The following is a 19,071-nucleotide window of genomic DNA, read 5'->3' on the forward strand; positions in this document are numbered from 1 at the left end:
TCATGTTGGGTTTTCCATTACTCCTCATTACTGCAGTGGATAAAATATGCTTGAAAGTGCACACATTTACAGTCATTGTTTCATTGCAGCTGATCAAATATATGAGATTTTAATCCAACTCTAAATTTGAAAGATGAAAATGAACTTTATAAGTAGCTACATGTCTTTATTATTCAATATCTCAACAATTCATTAGTTTCTTGAACATCACAGCCAACACTTAAATGAATGTAAAACGAAGAATCAGGACATTGTGATGCTTGAAAAACATTTTTTTTTAATTTCTAAAATTAATTAATAATTAATTTTTAAATATTTTTTTAATTTTTAAAAAATATATATATTATATATATATTGAACTGTCATAGGCAAGCATTTGGAATGCAAACTTTTGGTTTAATCTTTACTTGCACTAGAGATTAAAAACATCCTTAGCATTACAAACTTTCTAAATATCATGCACTGTCTCATATCATATATTTGTGTACAGATGTACAGGTTTTAGAATATTTCAGAATATGCAGGAATCTTTCATTACAAAGTTTACTGCGTAAATCATGACCGTGCAACACTTCCATGTTCTCAAAATAAAACAATAAAAAGTTAATGGAATTTTGGCAATAGAAAAACAATAAAAGTACTAGGAGTGTTTTAAAATGCATGAAGTGTGAGAGAATGTCTTTATTAGAAAAAATATATAATACCAAATTACTCTACAAAGTGTTTTAATACACACGTTTTCAATTAGAACTGCTAAATAAAAGGGATCCTGCTGGTTTATGCTTTTATTTCATTTGTGTGTTGTTCGCATTGCACCAAGCACATATTTTATTGGACAGAGTGAAGCATATTATTGCTATCTACTGTAAAATAGGTTAAAAATGGATTAAATTTGATATTGTTTTCTTTGTTATAAATCATGTATGTTTCATAATAAGGAACGTGATATTTGAATGTTTTGGGGATAAAGAGTGGAACTAAGCCTTTTGGCAGTTGTTTAAATAGAACACAGTTGTCAAAATGTAATAAAAATAAAAACACATAAAATCTGTAACTACTCAAGGAAAAATAAATCGAACAAATAATTAAAACTTGATCAAAGCCTGACCTTTCCCTTTTGTCTCAGATTCAAATTCTGGAGAAAAAAAAAAAGGAAATCACCATGCAAATCGCTGCAATTTACTAAATAAAATGTAAGTAATAAACACTTAAACTTAAACTGTAAAGTTAATAAGTATCTTGCCTGGTCACATGTTAGGTTACCTATTAAATAAACAAACCAAAAACAAAATATGAGGATGCATGTGAAAGAGTACAAGGATTTTAGAAGAATAATTTCCATTAATGGAATTTAATAAAGTAATGACTTTATCAACACAGAAAGAAGCTGAGCTCATTGTGTGATCATAAAAGAGAAAGTAAAGCCAAAATCATCATCAGGATTTTCCAGAAGTCGGTGCAAAAAGAATTATTTAATAGGATTTTTGCAAAGCTGAGTCTTATTATTGAGGTGTTTAGTAAATCTTTCCTCCTGGCAGATTTCGAATAGCATGTCTGAAAATGTGTACAGTTTAAGAGCTGTGAAAAATTACACAGACAATAATTAAGTGTGTGTGTGTGTGTGTGTGTGTGTGTGTGTGTGTGTGTGTGTGTGTGTGTGTGTGTGTGTGTGTGTGTGTGTGGGAGAGGGGGGGGGGTCAAAATATGGGAATTGTGTAAAATATTTAATGCAAAATTGAAACTGTCTCTTTAAGACACATGGACAGTGTTGTAAATCGCAAAGGCTGTTGCTCAACGAGAAAGCCACACTTACAGATAACAACAGCTTGAAAATTAATTAAACGTATTGAGCTGTTAAAGTTATTGCCACAAGGTTTGCAGAAGTAATTCCAAACAATTTTTCCACAAAAAGACTTATCTGGCCACAAAGACGGTGGTTAACTTTACTGAGGCCAGCACATCTTTATAGTCATATCAGCTGCACAAGTATAAACAGAATATAAACAAGGGTTGATTTATAATCTGTTAAATACATATTATTATGCAGTCCATTTTAATGCAGGACACTGCCATAGGTGGTTGAAACATGGAAGCATTTATTTATTTATTTATAAGCAATTGATTCTGTAATTTACCCACTTTTTGGATCACAGATTGAGTATAAGAAATAGTATTGTATATTTTACCTGAAATATACTGATTAGCTAGAAAATGTTTGATATTGAAACTTGCATGTGGAGAGGTTCTCTGATCCAATTGATTTTCCATACTCCCTTTTCCTTGCATTAACCAGAGTTATAATGGGAAACTCAACGCTCTTACCTTTCATCAGCATTGGTCTGCCTGCCAGCGTTGGCTGATGGTAAGCCATCTTCACTGTCTCCCTCCTGAAACCATGATGCAATATTTCCACAATTAACATCATACTTGCACATAACATCATAATTTTCAGAGGGTAAAAAAACAGTTATTATTTCATGTGCACTTCTATATGATTTTATGAAGATGCACATCCTGGAGGATGATGTCTGTATGATTATGTTCAGGGGAAAGTTACTAGTAATGCATTACTCCCTAAAAAAGTAACTATTGTATCACTTTTATGGAAAGTAATGTGTTAGGCCTATGTTAGTTTCATGTTAATTTTTCTCACCTGAGCTGGACTTGCTTGTATGTTTGTTTGTTTTTTAATAAAATTTTAAAAAGTTATATTTATGTCAAAAGTAAAAGCCCTTTTACAACAAAAGTGAAATGAATAAGCCTCCGACAGAAAGAAATACAAACCTTTCAGCAGTGCTGCCATTCTGGTGAAGGACGCAGGAGAAGTAAGTTGAAGTCCCCCTGTGGTAAAAATCAAGTAGCTATTGATGTTGTTTAGCTATATGTTTATGTGGTGTTTTTCATAAGCTTTAAGACAAACCATGTGGAAATTCACGTCAACTCAATTCATGTGAGTATTTTCTCTTTTGTTTCTGATGTCACAATAGTGTTTCTTTGTAACCAATCACGTCAATGTGAAGGCTGGCTTTCATATCATAGCCTATGCTGCGAAGTGTGGAGTCTCAAGAGAAGCCATGTTATCCCGGTAAATAAAGCCTTAATTGCCCTCAAACCTTAATTGTCAAACTTCTTTGCGGCCGTCATCTTGTTCCGGTGCGACTCCGGTTCAATCTGTTATGATTGCACAGATGTGTACTCTCAGATACTCCCGCTGCCATTCTCTCTCCAAAATATCCCTCAACTGTTGTCAACGCAACACTTCACGTGCGCTGTGTCTAGAACAGAGGGGCGGGATTTATTATTTAAAGGGATATGCACTGAAATGACTTGCTGAAAACAGCTGATTTTGACCAGGTAAAATTATTGTGTTTTCTTAAAATACTAATGAGAATTTTTAATAAAAGTGTATTACAAAGTTTTCGTTTAGACCCTAAACATTCATATTAATTTGTACAAAAATGGCATTATATGACCATGAACAATTTTATTTCACTGGAATTTGTTTTTAAAATATGAAAAATTGGTGATCAAAGATGAGTTTAAGGGATAAAATTACTGACTACATGCAGGGAGACTTTAAGTTCAACACTACTTGAGTGATAAAAATAAAACTTCTTAATATTTTTGTGTGTTATGGTTGAATTGGATCATCAGCAAAGACGTTTATTCATTAAGTGAGATTAAAGACATAACTATTTAACATAAATGTTTAATTATTTATTGCAGGTTTTTGTAATATTCTGAGTTTGCATTTCACTGTTTTTATTAATTTTGATGATATCGGAATCTGTTTTTGTTTTGAAGTGAGATGAGTAAATTAAATGCATGTTCACTACAGAACTACAATATCATGTTTATACAGTGCACAATCACTTCCTCACGATCTCTCTCATCATGGAGACAGGAGAGCTCTCAGTCAATAAAAATGGGAAGTAATTCAAAAATTAAAAAGGTATAACTCAGATATTTTGTAAATTTAAAAGTAATGCATTACTATTTGCTTTTTTAAAGTAATCAGATTACATAACTCATTATACTTTTAATCAATGCTGATTTATATATATATATATATATATATATATATATATATATATATATATATATATATATATATATATATAGTGTCTCTAACACAACAGACTTGTGCTGAATCTGAACATATCTCCAAAAAATGACAGATTCATTCATCAATCTGAGCTACTTTTCTTTTATTTCATTTCATTTCAGACCGCCCAGAGCTGTCATTAGCCCACTTCCTGAAAAGAGCATCTTCATTGACAGCCATTCAGTAATAATTGTTTGGGAAGCATAATTTAAATGATATATAATTATTATAAAAATACAAAATAATTATATATTATAGATTTTTGTAGGGCTCATAAAAAACAACAAATGACATTTTTCACTGTCTGCTGCCTTTGACGTCACAGCTCAGCATAGTCGCCAGTGAAGGGTTGCCGTCAGGCAATCAGCATTGTCATGATGTCATTTTCCTGCAGCCCAGGAGTCATTAATCACTTGGCATTTATAGCTCAGGTGATTGGCTCCTGGCAAATGCTCATGGGCCGCCGTGAGGAAATATGACAGATTTTAAATAAACCACTACTCCAGAAAGTGCCACTGAGATGAATGGAGTGCAAATATTTTTCTAATCCTCTCTGGATTGCAAAAATATATTTTTCTTATGCTGTTTGCCTAGCACTTAAAAATGGACAGATTTATATATTTGTATGCTTTTTGCAATGCCTTAGCTCACTGTGTGGCCTTGTTTAGAAACAAACAAGGGTGTGTTTGGAGTTTTTATGCCCAAGGATATACATGAAAATAGCAATTAGTTGATGTGAGAATAGGAATTTGTCTGAGCTCACAACACAAATCTGTCACCATTGAGCCCTTGAGCAAGGCACATACTTTAAGCAGAGTATTGTAACTCATTTTTTATTGAAAAGTTCTTGGTAAACAACAAGCAAACAACAATCACAAAAGAACGTTAGAACAGCTTGTAACAGCTGTAATTAAACAGAAAAAAAATTATGAAAACATGATAATTGCATGATTAACAACAGGTGAAAATTTATTGTGGCTCAGCAGAGACACAATAGATTTGTCTTGGCCGGGTTTCCTGAAAATTTCAACTGGTTAATTTTCTGAAGTAGGCCTACAGTATGTGAGCTTTACATATACCCCTTTTCCACCAAAGCATTTTGAGAGCCAATTCGGAGCCGGTGCCTACTCGTGAACCAGTTCGTTGTGTTTCGACAGCCAAAGAACCGGTTCTCGGCCTGGAAAATTGGTTCTAAAGCGGCAGCAACTCTTTGCTGGACTAGAACCGTTCTTTTACCACATCATGCTTACGTCGGGGGCCAGGGGGCGGGGTTATTGTGACCAACAACACGACAGGAATGGGAAAGCTAAGATGGTTGCGTACAGTGACGTATCTGAGAAGGATCGCAAGTTGAACCAACTTTGAACCAGCACCAGTTCTTGAACCAGTTTTTTTTTGGGTGGTCGGACACGTAATCTGGATAATTTAATTTGGATAAAAAAGTGCTGGCTTAATAGTAACTGCATATTAGAACATTGTGTGTTGCTGTAATTTGTTTAGGGCAAATATTTCTGCTTTGTGTTTCTGGGTGGAGTTGTTAAAAGTTCAGTTCCACATCCTTAAGGCAGATTTGCACAACATACTAATTGTTCTTAACCAGCAGTTTATGAGAACATGATGTCTGGTGAGGTCAGCAATTAACAGTTCACAAATCACTTTTGTTAAACTACAGTATCATGTTGGTATTAAAGTGTTCAGCAATCAGTCCATTTAAAAGTATATATTCTTTTAGTGTATATACCACTCGTATATACTATGAATAATTACAAATTAGACAGTACTGCAGCGCTTCACAATGTTATTAGTTAAGTCTGACAATATATGTAACTATTAGAGATTACACTTCATTTTAAAAGTGCAGTTCTGTTCATTTTATCAGTGGAATGGAAGAGCTAGACTGCAAATATGTAACAATTGTAGCAGATGCATCTCATTCAGAGCCAAACTCATGCAAAAACCCTTTCTAAGAGATAGAGAGCAGCTGCCTCTCAGACATGTGCTTTCTCTGAGGAATAGGATTTTCCATCAAACAAACATTCTCTCAAAGGGGCCCTCTTTTAGGAAAGAATACCTCTTCAAAATTAGGGAAAAAACTCTGAGGCTATGTTGGCCCAATAAACTCCAATCTGATTAAGCCAGAGACCGAAGTTTGGAGTTGTTGTTACTATTTGAATGCCATGCCAAAATAACGTTACTTGCAATTTCAAGCCGTACATCAGGGCCACAGTGTTAGTGTTAGTAGACCATCAGGTTTCTTTGGCAGTGATGGGTTTTTAGAGGCACTTTTAGCAGTCATGATTTTAATTTGTATTTAAATGATACAGTTGAGACAACATAGCCTGTTGATTACTGAAGGTCTGTAAGGAGTTTAGGTCCAATGTTTCTAACCTTTAAACATCCATATTTCCACAAACAGTTGTCTTAAGGATCTGTCTGTGAGAACTATTGGGTTACACTTTATTTCGATAGTCACTTTAGACATTTTACTAACTATAAGTAACTTTTCAACTACATGTCAACTAACTGTCATTAGAGTATTAGTAGGCTGTAGTAGACTGTCAGGTTAGGGTTAGGTGTTAGGGTTCAGGTTAGGAGAACAAGTTGACTTGTAGTTGCTAAGTTACTTATAGTCAGTAGAATATCTGTTGGGGGATCAACAAAATAAAGTGTTAGCAGATATTAAGCAGACAGTCTACTGATACTCTAATGATAGTTAGTTGACATGTAGCGGCAAAAAGTTACTTATAGTTAGTTGAATGTCTAAAGTGGACTATCAAAATAAAGTGTTACCAACTATTCTTTTAGGCTTTGTGGAGTTGAGAGGTGTCTGAAACACTGCAGCTAATCGCTGGGGAACCCCAGGGTTCGGTACTTAGCCCTCTCCTTTTCTCGTTCTGTAACATCTTTGTGCCCTGTTATAAAGTCTCATGACTTTTCCAGCCCGTTCTCATCCCAAGAACTCAGCTTTTGACCGATACCTCAACATACGACGTTTTAGGGCACCCTTTAACGTCAGTTAGATGACGCTATCTAACCCTAACCCTAACCCTACCCCAGACCTAAACCTAACCGCGTCATCTTACTGAATGCTAAAGGTAATGCGTCAGTTAGATGATGCTCTATGGATAGCTTCATCTAACTGACGTTAAAGGGTGCCCTAAAACGTTGGAGTTTGACGTATGGTCAAAAGCGTCAGTTAGATGATGTCTTGGGATGAGAATGTGTTGACTTTTCCTATTACTGCTGTGCAGATGATACACAGTCATTCCATTCCAACAACTCAGCATATATCTCAATGACTTTATGACATTTTGTACTGGATGAAGGAACACCACCTCTCTCTCAACCTTCCTGATGTCAACAACACTACAGCTAGCCAGGAATCTTATCGTATTTGACATCCAGCTGAACTTTACAAACCACATCTTAGCATGCATTTCCATGCGTCATAATATCAGGAACATTAGAGCCTTCTTATCTCATTATGCTGGTCCATGCCATTTTTTTTAATCCATTCATATTACATTTAAATATCTGTTGGTTTATGTTTTGCACTTACCCTTCTGGTCTAGCTTTAATTAAATACATTCATCCAAAATGATTTTGAAATGTTTTTATTTCAGACATTTCATTGATAAGTTACAAAACAAAAAGAAAGCAGCATCTGGAAAACATTGCATAATTTGTATCTATTTTATACAATAAAAATGTACAAAAATAAATAGCTTTACAATGAAGAAGTAACAAAGTACAGTCCTTCACTGAAGGGATAATATGTTTTGCTGCATTTTAATATGACTAATATATGAAATGTACACAACTGAACATTCATATACAATCATTTTAAAGGAGCATTACCTATTTGTCAGTTTAATTGTATACTGTACTGTTTTTTTTTTCCTCAATAACGTTCAACAACACAGCTCTTTCAAAATCTCAGCAGACATCTATTCATGAAGCATGAACTCACCGGAAGGTCTGATGTTTTCAAACCTCCAAGTTTTCATTCACATAGCAATTCACAACAATTTGCTATGTGCACTTTTGAAATTAAACAGTGTTTAATATAAAGAACAGCTATAGTAAATGGTCAATTACATAACCATTGTATAACCCTCTGAATGGACACAAACGTTGTTTGTTGAGGAATTTTCAAAAGTAAAATTTAAACACTTAATTGTACTTATTAATGTTCCAGGAAATAAATTAGACTCAACCACTGTGTAACTCCGATACAGTTTTCATTTTACAAGAGACTAACATATTTATATGATCATGCTTTAATCACGTGTTCTTGCTACACTTCAACTCTGAAAGTGAAAATAACCACTGATAAATGCAAGCCATGAAAAAAAAGTCAATCATTATTGACCCAATCACAAAGTAAATCAATAAAGAATTATAGCACCTTCATAGTGGCTACAAATACGTTTTAACTAAATGATTTCTGTCCTTATTTTAAAAAGTCAGCCTGAGATAAATGTAAAAGTCTTGGCTGATTGATGTGTTTTCTATTTTTCAGAAACATTTCGAAACCTAATCTATATGTAATTGGGAGGCACAAGTTAGGAAAACAGCATTGCTTGCTGAGGTAGATATCTATTGGATAAAACTTCAATAGTGGTTATTGATATACATGGATATTAGGAAAACCAAAGCCCAAGTGATCAGTCCGTGCAATATTCATTAACAAGTTCACTCCACACAGCTCCACCTAAAGCTGAAAATTTCCTGCTCCAACCTGAAGCACGGTCAAATGATAATCTGTATATTGGTTCACAGGAACGTCTTATCACCTCAGCCTGCATGATGTCCTCAACACTCTTGGTAGAAACACTTTTCCGATACTGGCCGAGGCATCTTGGCAGTGTCACAATTCTCCGGTTCCAAAATCTTCCCAGTGTAATCAATGCAGAGCATCTTCCGCTGGCGTTCGCCGTGGCCACAAGTTTGTGAGCATGAAGACCAAGGTCCTATTTGCCACATGGGACATGGCAGGTCTGCGCAGGGCCTGATATCAGAAGGTCTGAGATCTTTATTGCAGTGGTTTGAATAGAAGCCAGCATTGTCTTTACATTCCACATTTCTCCTGGACCACCCTGAACCACACGTTTTGGAGCATTCAGACCACTCGCCCGAGACCCACTGCGGCACCCCAAAGGGATGGATCAGTTTGCCAGCCATCTTTTTGTCTTTAGGTTTGCTGAAAGATGTGGTTTTAGGAATGTAGAAGGTGTACTTTACCTTCGGTGGGATGGATTCCCCAGCGGTGGAGAGCAGCAGTATTGTGATTGGTTCCTGTAGCTGGCGGAAGCTCTGAAGTCTCTCCAATGTGGTGGACGAGCCACTGTACTTCAGCACAGCCCCAAGCACTGGAATATACTGCTCCACTGTGGAGACCGAGAAGTTGCCATTCAAGACATAATCGCCATTTTCTCTTCGTACAGCCAAGTAGTATCCATCGTGTGGTATACTTCCATGGCTCTGCTGTTTGATGTTAATGTTGGTGGCTCCACTTGGAATCGTCACAACGTCCCTATATCCATGGCTTCAAAAAAACAAGTGAGATTTAGATAACTGTAGCCAAAATGAACCGGCTTTTTCATTAAAAATAGCTGCGAGATATTCTTACACGACTTTATTGAATGAGCCAGATATCATCCTGCAGCTCTGACCGTTCCCTCCGCACACCCCGCATTTGTCGAGCTTCTTATTAGAATCGATTTCCAGGTCACAACCAGCTTTGATACATTGGCCTTGCACACAGAAGGATGTGGTATCTGGACCGCATAGGGTTCCATCAATTACCTAAGATTGAGACAACGTAAAAAATGATGATGATTTTAACAGTAAAATTCTAAACGGTAAAACCGGTTAATTGGTTAGTGGTAAGTTAATCTACATGTTGGAATACTGTAATTAATCTAATGGGACATTTCATGTAATTTTAATACAGTATTTAACTGTAAAATTACATGAAGAGTTTTTGGAAGTGAAAAAGAATTAAATAATTTACAGTGAAAAAAAACGTAAACTTACATGTAACTTTTTTTTACTGAAATAACATGTATTCGTTTTTTTAATCTGTGTAGCCTACATTAGGGTTTATATTTTACACGTGTTTTAAAATTAACGTTTATTGCGTTATTTTAGTGTCATGTTACTATAAAGGTGTTTTGTATTTGTGTGTAAAAACATTATTTTTCACAGTAAATTTTCTTCCTGTATGTAGCTTAAACAGTAAAGCACTAACAATGCCAAGATCATGGGTTTGTTTCACAGGGAAAGCAAGAACTGATCAAATGCAATCTGCCAAGAGCATCTGCCAAAAGTCTAAGGCCGTGTGTCTACCAAAGCATTTTTCCACGTGCCTGGTGTATGTTTTCAATTGTTTTTAATGGGAGCGCCGTGTTTTTTAAACGCCATGAGCGTAACGAGGCGCTGAACGTTTTTTTCACGCTGAAGCGCCGGACGCCCAGCGTTTTTTACTGGTCGCCGAGAGTTGAAAAATGTTCAACTTTGGATAAAACGCAGCGCTCATCACTGTCACTTTTACCCACCCGTCCAATCACAGTGGAGGAGGGGCGGGATTAAACCACACCGACCAACTGTCACAACATTCTTTCTGTACAACGAAATCAACCAGCTAAATCAATTTTTAGTATTAAACAAATTATCTGCGAAATCAGTTACAAGTAAACTGTGCTACGGATATTCTGTATCATAGCAACGAAACGTCTCAACGGAAAAAACGCTGCACTGCCAAAACTCTCAACCACCCAAAGCACGGCGTCTTCAGTAGAGCGTCAAGCGTATTCAGTGGGCTAAAACCGCTTTGGTGGACACAAGGCCTAAATGTAAATTTAAGTGTGCTCACACTAAAAAAAAAGTGCAACTTACTTTAGGTGCAAATACTCTGAATTCACTGCTGCCTCGTGCTCTGCAAAAGAGTTTACATCTATCTCGTAGCGACACTCCAGCGTATTTTGGTATCCACTGCTTTACATTTCCATGCACATCGAAGTGATTGGGATTATTGTACTTCTCACATTGTTCCTCTCTGAAACTTTTCCCTACAATAGTAAAGAATTGTTACCTAGTATAATAACACAACATGAAATGACTGGCACTGAAGAGACGAACCCACCTCGGTTATTCTCACAGGCCTGTTTGTTGCAGGACTGGTAATTCACTCTCTGGCCCACACAGTATTTTCCACCGTTTTGAGGAGATGGCCGGATGCACTCTCGGTAGGAGAACATCACTCCGCCTCCGCATGATCTGGAACATGGTTGCCATGGTCCCCACTCGCCCCAGCCTCCATCCACAACTGGCTAAACCAGAAGAACCACACAACCAATTGAATGTCAGACTACTGTGTGTGATTATAGTCGCACTAGTGTCACCCAACCAAACAGCAAAAACAATTACCACTGACATTTAGTGTCCATGATAAAGAAAAGAAAAATCAAACATTTCATTTCAACTTGATTACATGTGAGTGTATACATCTTTATCAAGATTTTCAAAAACGTTTTTGTCATTCTACTCACTAATTTAGTTCTTTTCACAGGTTTTACTTTTGCATTCATTTTTTAGACATAATATATTTTAATGGCAAAAGTATTCTTTATCACAAATGATTTATTCATAAAAAATATATAGCAGGGCAGTTGGATGAGCATGACTGGATGAATTTTAATTCAGAAATGACAAAATAAGCTCATTATAAAAGAGGTTTAGAAAAGTCGTTGTATGTATGAATTGCTTTTAATGTAAACTGCCATTCAAAAGTTTGGGGTCAGAATTAATTTTCAATACTTTTTATACTACAATTTAACAAAGAGACATTAAATTAAAAGTTCATATAACATTTTTATTAGTAATAAATGTATTAATATTACTTTTATTAGTAATATTAGTGTCAAAAGATGCAAATAAATGCTGTTCTTTTCTAAGCATTCTACTCATCAAAGAATCCAAAGGTTTCCACAAAAATCTTAAAAAATTTTTTTAATTTATGATCTTTGTGTTCCTAGTACTGATAAAATGATTAAATGAAAGTCTAAAAATCTATGTATGTTACTCAAGAGTATCTTCAAATACCTTTGGCTTCATGACTTCATCTGAGGACATGCATTCACTGTTCAGGCAGGTCCTGTTGGGGCCACAGTTTGTGCCGTCCGCCCAGGGAAGACTCCCGTTCCTGGTTGTGCACACAGACTGCCCTTCTTGCTGGCACCAGAGCTGTCTGCACACCTCACTGGCTGAAGTGTTGGGACAATGTGAAAACTCCTCTCCAAATATCTGTTGGCACTGTCGGTCCAGGCTGTAAGTTATGCCTGGCAGCTCAGTGGGTAAGGCCACTATCGTCTCAGGGGTGTCCAGTAAACAGTCTCCTGTTATTATCCAGAGGAAGAGTTAGAGGGTAGTAAATCATGAAATCAAAGGATTGTGAAACAGTAGGAACATTGGGCTCCTGGAGCTGACATTTAGGGAGACTTGCAGGAATGCACATCTGGGGGAGTGAGCCACGAGGAGGAACACGAGTGAGCTGAAATGCACGTGGGGAACATGGGCCACTGCCCACTTCAACTGATACAGCAGTTAAAAAGGAAACGTGTGAGACTAATACTAAAGAGACGTGGACCGGTGGAAAGAAAACATTAGTTACATTCCCTTTTTAAGAGTTGTGAGAAGTGACAGGAATGCACTCTCTCTGACTCAACGGAAAGGATCTGAAAATTATGAATCTACATAATTACAAGCAAAAGGTGACGTAAAAGTGCTTTACTATAATCAATGCATAAGTGGTATTCATAAGAATATTCTTATTGCAAACTCTTCCATTTTTTAAACTAGGGCAATGACAAATAAGAGTATCCATAAGAAAAGGAAAAATCCAGTTTAAAACACACGTGATAAATTCTTATGTGGTGTAAGTGTAGACATCTTAATCATTGTTTTCAAAAGGTTTTTAAATGTACTTTTAAGACAAATATATATATATATATATATATATATATATATATATATATATATATATATTTAATACTAACCTTGCTTTACAATAAAAATAATAAACAATATTACTGTATAATAATCAAATAATAATATAACAAATTTATATACTCAGCACACAATCATGAGGGTCTGCATTAATACAATATAAAACAAGAAATGCTATGGTAGAGATGACCCCATGTTCGTTTTATAATTTCCTGTTTTATATTTTGTTAAATATTAATTTTGCAAATAAATTTTATATAACTAAAAAAAATTTAATAAATAGTAATAAAAGATTATGGCAAATTAATTACTTATTTTCATTAATTTCATTTTCTTTTTCTTCATTATAATATCAGGATAGTTGTATCACTGACATTTTTGACTTTGTAACCCAAGAAATATCTAAATTAATAAATTAGAACCATGTTAAAAACAATAAATATATTCAAGTATATATATATGATATAATTCGCTGTATATGTTCTATAAACATGATATACGCTGTATATATGAAATGCATTTTTCACGTATATTTGAATAAATGAATAGATGACAAAAAGAAAAGAAGTGTCAAGTCATTGACCCATTTCAAATTTTGTGCACATACCATGGCCATTGTCGAAAAACTCTGTGACGTACAAAGCACTGCAGGAAGACCAAGGCGAGGTCTTACTGAACTGAGTGAAAACAGGGGCCATGACATGGTGCTCGCCTAGATGTCCAAAAAGCTGCTCACAGTTCTTAGTGTCATCGTGCGGCATACTCAAAACATGGCCTGAAAGAAGAACAAAATCGCATTATGGAAGGTCCAATCAATTTAACAATCACTTAATGTTTACCAGAGGACATCCACACCTAGCTCATGGACAGTCGTGTAAGCAGCCTGAAGGCCATTGTCTTCAATAACAGAACAGCTCCTTTTGGTGTCACACATGGTTCCAACATCAGCTACGCCCAATGTGTCACAACTCTGATATCCACAGATGTCCTGAAAGGCAGTTTAGGATAAAAAAATAAATGTAATTATTATTGCTGTTCCAGGTCTCTGCTTAATAATAAGAGCGAAACACATATTTTGCCAATGTTTCCATCATAAAACCAAGCAAATAAATAGTTTTGGCAGACTGCAGACCTATGAAGTGAGAAAATGTAACTATGTGGCATTTAAAAAAATCTCAAAAACATGACTGGAGTATTTTCCATCCTTTGCTTAGAGATCCGAGATGGAGACAAATGTTTCCAAAGCAGCAGACCACAAAACACACATGATTCAAGACACATCTGGCCTTGGCAAAGTCTGAGAGCCGGCCTCACATGTGTTCACCTTTCAGAGAAGCTAGTCGGTCTGCTCCTATTTTCAGCCTCGTTTTCGGTTTCAATATGCCATAACGTCTGCTCTAGTAATGAGCAATGCACCATACACTTTTTGACACACTTTTCAAGACACTCTTTGACAGGGCAAGCTCATATTTAAAGGGTTAGTGCACCCCAAAATTAAAACAAAATCCATCATTATTTAGTCACCCTCATGTCGTTCCAAAGCCCATAAGATTTTCGTTAATCTTCAGAACAAATTAAGATCTTTTTGTCCCTCCATTGACAGCTATTCACATATAAACATTGATCAGCAATAACAGGAGCTCAACCGAACCTGTTTAATGAGAACAAACCTCATTGGTTCTTGCTGAAGCTCAAACGTGCTGTGTAACATGAGATTGAACCTCATTGGTTCTTGTAGAAGCTCAAACGTGCTGCGTAACACAAGAATGAACCTCATTGGTTCTTGCTGGAGCTCAAATGTGCTGCGTAAATCATAAGAATGAACCTCATTGGTTCTTGCTGAAGCTCAAACCTGCTGCGTAACACGAGAATGAACCTCATTGGTTCTCACACTTCAAGTGAACATGCTTGAGCTTCTGTTTACCACAATTGCTGTGTGAGTTCATAAATGTTTATATGTGAATAAAAGCCTAAAGTAAATCATATACTCATATGTAAATCATATAACGTGTTCATCATATATAGAAGTGGTTCTCAAACCTGTCCTTGGGACCCCTCGCGACTGTACATTTTGTGTCTCCCTCATTAGACACACCAAATTCAAGTCTTGCAGTCTGTACTAATAAGCTGAATCAGGTCTGTTAGGTGAGGGAGACATGCAAAATATGCAGTGGTGAGGGGTCCCTAGGACAGGTTTGAGAACCACTGATATAAAGTGATCGTGTCTCTTCAGAAAATTTGGACTTAACCACTCAATTCATTTGGATTAGTTTTACAATCTCTTTATTAACATTTTGAAGCATCATAGTGGTATTTGCGAGGAGTTCCAATGAAGGGAAAGAAATCTGATGATGAAGATGAATGAAAGTCTTACAGGTTTGGAACGAAATGAGGGTGAGTAATTAATGAAGTTATCATATTAACTGTTGTTGTATGTTGTTCGATATTACATTGAAAGTTAAAATATTTTTAATTGTACTAAATTGCAACATCATTAAAAAAAGCATGCTAAAGTGTACTTCTTTTTCACAAGGGAAGGCTGTTCTAAATTCAGCTACAGTCAAGAATCTCACTTCATCATTATCCCATAAAATACATAATAAATCACTGCTCACCTCTCGAGTAAAAAGTATGGCTGTATCATAGTGCTCTGGGTGCCTGTGGCTGGGCGGGTTGAAGAGCTGTTGCCAGGCACAGAAGTTACGCAGAGCGACGCCTCCATTGCTGGAGACTGACGGTCCAACCTCTTCGTCCTCCACAATCAGCATCTTCACAAGCACTATGTTGATGGAGTTCTTAATGCTAGGATGCTTGTAAATCTGAGCAGCCATTGACATCAAAGTCAACAAGTAGTGCTAAAGAGAGAAAACAAATAGCTTGCTGTTCACCAACTGTGCAGCAGAAGGTTAAAGGTACAGTTAGCGATTTCTGAGAAACACTGTTGAAAGTGGATCTAACCAAGCACCACAACAAATTTGTAGCCAATTAGCAGTAGGGGGCTTGTCCACTCATGATGGGGGAGGAGAGAGCGTGAGCAAAGACTGTAGAAAGAGAGATGGCTGAGAGACATTACAAAAAGAGAAAAGGTCAGAGGAATATCACTTGAAAAAGAGATCAGGCAAGAGCTTTAGAACCCGTGTTAATAATAGAGAAGGTTTCCAGCACTGGAGAAACCCAAGAGGGAAGGCCTGCCCTGAAAAGAGACGTGAGTAACATTGGTTTTGAATGTGTGCTGCTGACGACTGACAATCAAATATACTCTTGTTTTCATTTTATGTTCTTCCTTGTCGTTCGTTTGTCATCTACGCTTAATTAAGAGAATTAAGAGAAATTCCACTCTTTAATTGTATGTTCACATATTTTGGAGGCGGAGCAATGAAGAGAGTGGTGTGTTTGTTTGGGTTGATTTCAAATATCAGCAGTGTTTAATAAAAAAAGATTCTCAGAAATCGCTTACTGCACCTTTAAGTGTAAAAGCGTGACATCATTGGCAGGACAGTTCAGAACTCCTTGAATGGGATGGATTTTACTCTGCATATTTTTCATATTAAGTTATTGTGGACAATCAAATCTCCAGCTTATTCAGATGCAGTACACTGCAATAGACAATGCATAATAAAAAGTTCATATTTTGATAATGGAGACATGATTATTGATTACTTTTAGCAGGCAGGTCAAATCGATGTTTTATTAACAAGTTTCGGGAGGATCACGTTCTAATGATCAAACAATCAAGTCAGCCAGCTGTCAGCAATCAGTAATCAACTGGTTCACTCAATCAGCACAAGTAAAGCCTATAAAAACACACAGTTGACTCACCCTTATTCCTCGACTGTTCTCAGCATCCCTCCACCACCCCATCTCCTCACACTTGCCTAATTATCTTCGTAAACAGAGATACGGGGGGAGTACTCTGGGTTCGGGCCCAATTTCCGAGCTCGGAGCCCTCCCCCCGGACAGCACGCCAAATACGCATAACTATTTTTATTCTCTGATCATTAGTGAGTGTGAACTCGTGAAATGCATTTACATGTTTGGTGTGTATGTAATACATCATTCAGTATTCTTTAAATGAGAATAATTATTAGCCGATAGAGATTGTCTTTTTATGTTTAAGCTCCACATACTGTAAATAAGTGGTTTGTTTGTTGGAATGCCCTGATATCAACAGTAGAAGCAGCTGGTCTTCAATGGAAATCTTTATGAGGAATCTGCACATTTGGATCCCAATATCGACATCTGGATTGAAATCTGCCTCATGATCCCGACCCAGACAGTGCATTTTTTCACACTCTAGTTTTTTCCAATCATTTGTTTTCGATGACTCAATGAAGGAGAATTTCAGGGGGTGGTGGATCATAAGTGGGTGTAAAGATCAGTGCAGTACAGTTCCTATGAACCGTGACTAATTCTTGTACAACTATGTTTTGAGATGTCCCTCAAGCTACACTAAATAGCTCTTACTGGTAAAGGTTTTATCCTTCTTTCGATATTAGATAAGTATGTGACTCCAGAGGGTGGGGTAGCCTATGGTATTAAATAGTATCTGTAAACCTAAAATGGTTTGTGAGATTGACTTGCATAGTTGGTCTTGTCTATTGACTGGTTTTAGCAGGATTTGGGGCAAATTTAAATTAGTTAGACTGGAAGACCAGCTTTCTGACCTGCAAAACCAGTTTGGCCATGCTGGGAGACCATCTTAAAAAAAACTTAATTGTAGGCCTATGTAAAGACACATATTAACAAGTGCAAGCTGCATACAATCTTAGAACAGCAAACCCCAGTTGGGCATCCCATCTGAAAGTGGTCAGACTGCATGGTTTTTGTAAGATGATAGCTGGTCAACCACCAGACAATGACCAGCTTGCATCATCTTGCACCAGTTATTAAACATCTTATACCAGCTACCATATTCTGAAACAGATTTTCCAGCTGTCAAAATGGTTAGAACTTGTGTGAACCCTTACCTTGATCTCATCTCCATAGAAATGTGTCAGGGAAGCGTCGCCGACCACCAAAGTCTCGATAAACCTGGGCGTAGATACAAAGCGCGTGCGCCTTGACGGCATCTGGATCATCGACTTTTGATGATCATCTCTGATATCCGACAGCTGTTTAGAGACCTGCGGGGACTTTGTGAAACGTCTTCTTTTAATGACATGCAGCTGCTCGGTTAACTTTCCATATGTTCCCAAGCCTAAAAGTTTAGGCTCGACTGTATATTCTTTACCATCTGTAATGAATGATCCTAAAATCCCACGGCATACACTGACAGAAACAATAGAGTCCTCATTGGAGTCAACAGCGCCGGTGTAAAAACAACCTTTTAATACATCTGCTCCAGTCTCTTCAGTTTGATTCAAGGAAGTATAAAGATTTTTCGGGTTGCTGGTTGACTCAAGTCTTTCTTGTGGTTTGACTTTGATGCGATATACCTTCAGTTCTGGCGATATAAAGGTGCTGTCCGGTGTCAAATTAAGTGTGAAATTCCTGCCGAAAGCCGTGAGTCTGAAGCTGAGTTGTTCTTCACTCCTCTTTGCCACTCGTCCACCGGTCCTTCCAGTCAGCCGTACAGGTATAATCTCCTCAGTCTCAAACGAGTGAGCAGATGTTTCAGCACAGAGGCAAACAGTTAATGTAGATATGAATAAATACGACCACATTTTCATAATATGGCGCTGTTTCAAAAAGGAAAACAATAAATATAACGAATTGATTACCTACTCGAATTTACTGAATCATTGATCTGAAAAAAATGTTAATATCCTAAAAGTTTAAAATTAGCTAGCCTATCCAGCACATTCTTTCATTAGCTTAAATCTATTTTAAAACTAAATAATTATTTTTTTTTTAATGCAATATCACCAAGTATAGGCTACACAAATTGAATTTAAAAGAATTCGGAGCCAAGTTCGTGAGCTCTTAAGTCCAGGACTGTCTCACGGATTGAGGCGGTG

The 19,071-nt window shown here is 36.7% G+C and overlaps 2 protein-coding genes across 3 annotated transcripts in view; both read right to left on the reverse strand.

Moving 5' to 3' along the window:
* pou2af2a (POU class 2 homeobox associating factor 2a) overlaps positions 1–3,251 on the reverse strand; it is a 29,806-nt gene extending 26,555 nt beyond the window's left edge. Inside the window, exons 1-3 of one of the 2 annotated variants that reach the window (XM_089121333.1) lie at positions 3,114–3,251; positions 2,785–2,841; positions 2,323–2,387 (exon numbers count right to left, since the gene is read on the reverse strand). In XM_089121333.1, coding sequence (XP_088977459.1) covers positions 2,323–2,371 — 49 coding nt within the window. In that variant the 5' untranslated portion in view covers positions 2,372–2,387; positions 2,785–2,841; positions 3,114–3,251. Of the gene's footprint in view, positions 1–2,322; positions 2,388–2,784; positions 2,842–2,920; positions 3,073–3,113 lie in introns of those variants that run through there. The other variant, XM_039670452.2, reaches the window with a different exon arrangement.
* A 4,452-nt stretch (positions 3,252–7,703) lies between these two features.
* LOC120478499 (A disintegrin and metalloproteinase with thrombospondin motifs 8) lies at positions 7,704–19,071 on the reverse strand. The gene is made up of 9 exons (XM_039670410.2): positions 18,082–19,071; positions 15,730–15,969; positions 13,970–14,102; positions 13,722–13,889; positions 12,212–12,504; positions 11,253–11,439; positions 11,006–11,178; positions 9,738–9,913; positions 7,704–9,653 (listed from the first exon to the last, which is right to left on the reverse strand). Exons 1-9 carry the CDS (start codon positions 18,781–18,783, stop codon positions 8,921–8,923), a joined length of 2,805 nt encoding a protein of 934 aa, XP_039526344.2. The 5' UTR covers positions 18,784–19,071; the 3' UTR covers positions 7,704–8,920.

The sequence above is a fragment of the Pimephales promelas genome, chromosome 16, assembly GCF_988280905.1.
Source record: "Pimephales promelas chromosome 16, fPimPro1.hap1.1, whole genome shotgun sequence".
Lineage (NCBI taxonomy): Eukaryota > Metazoa > Chordata > Actinopteri > Cypriniformes > Leuciscidae > Pimephales > Pimephales promelas.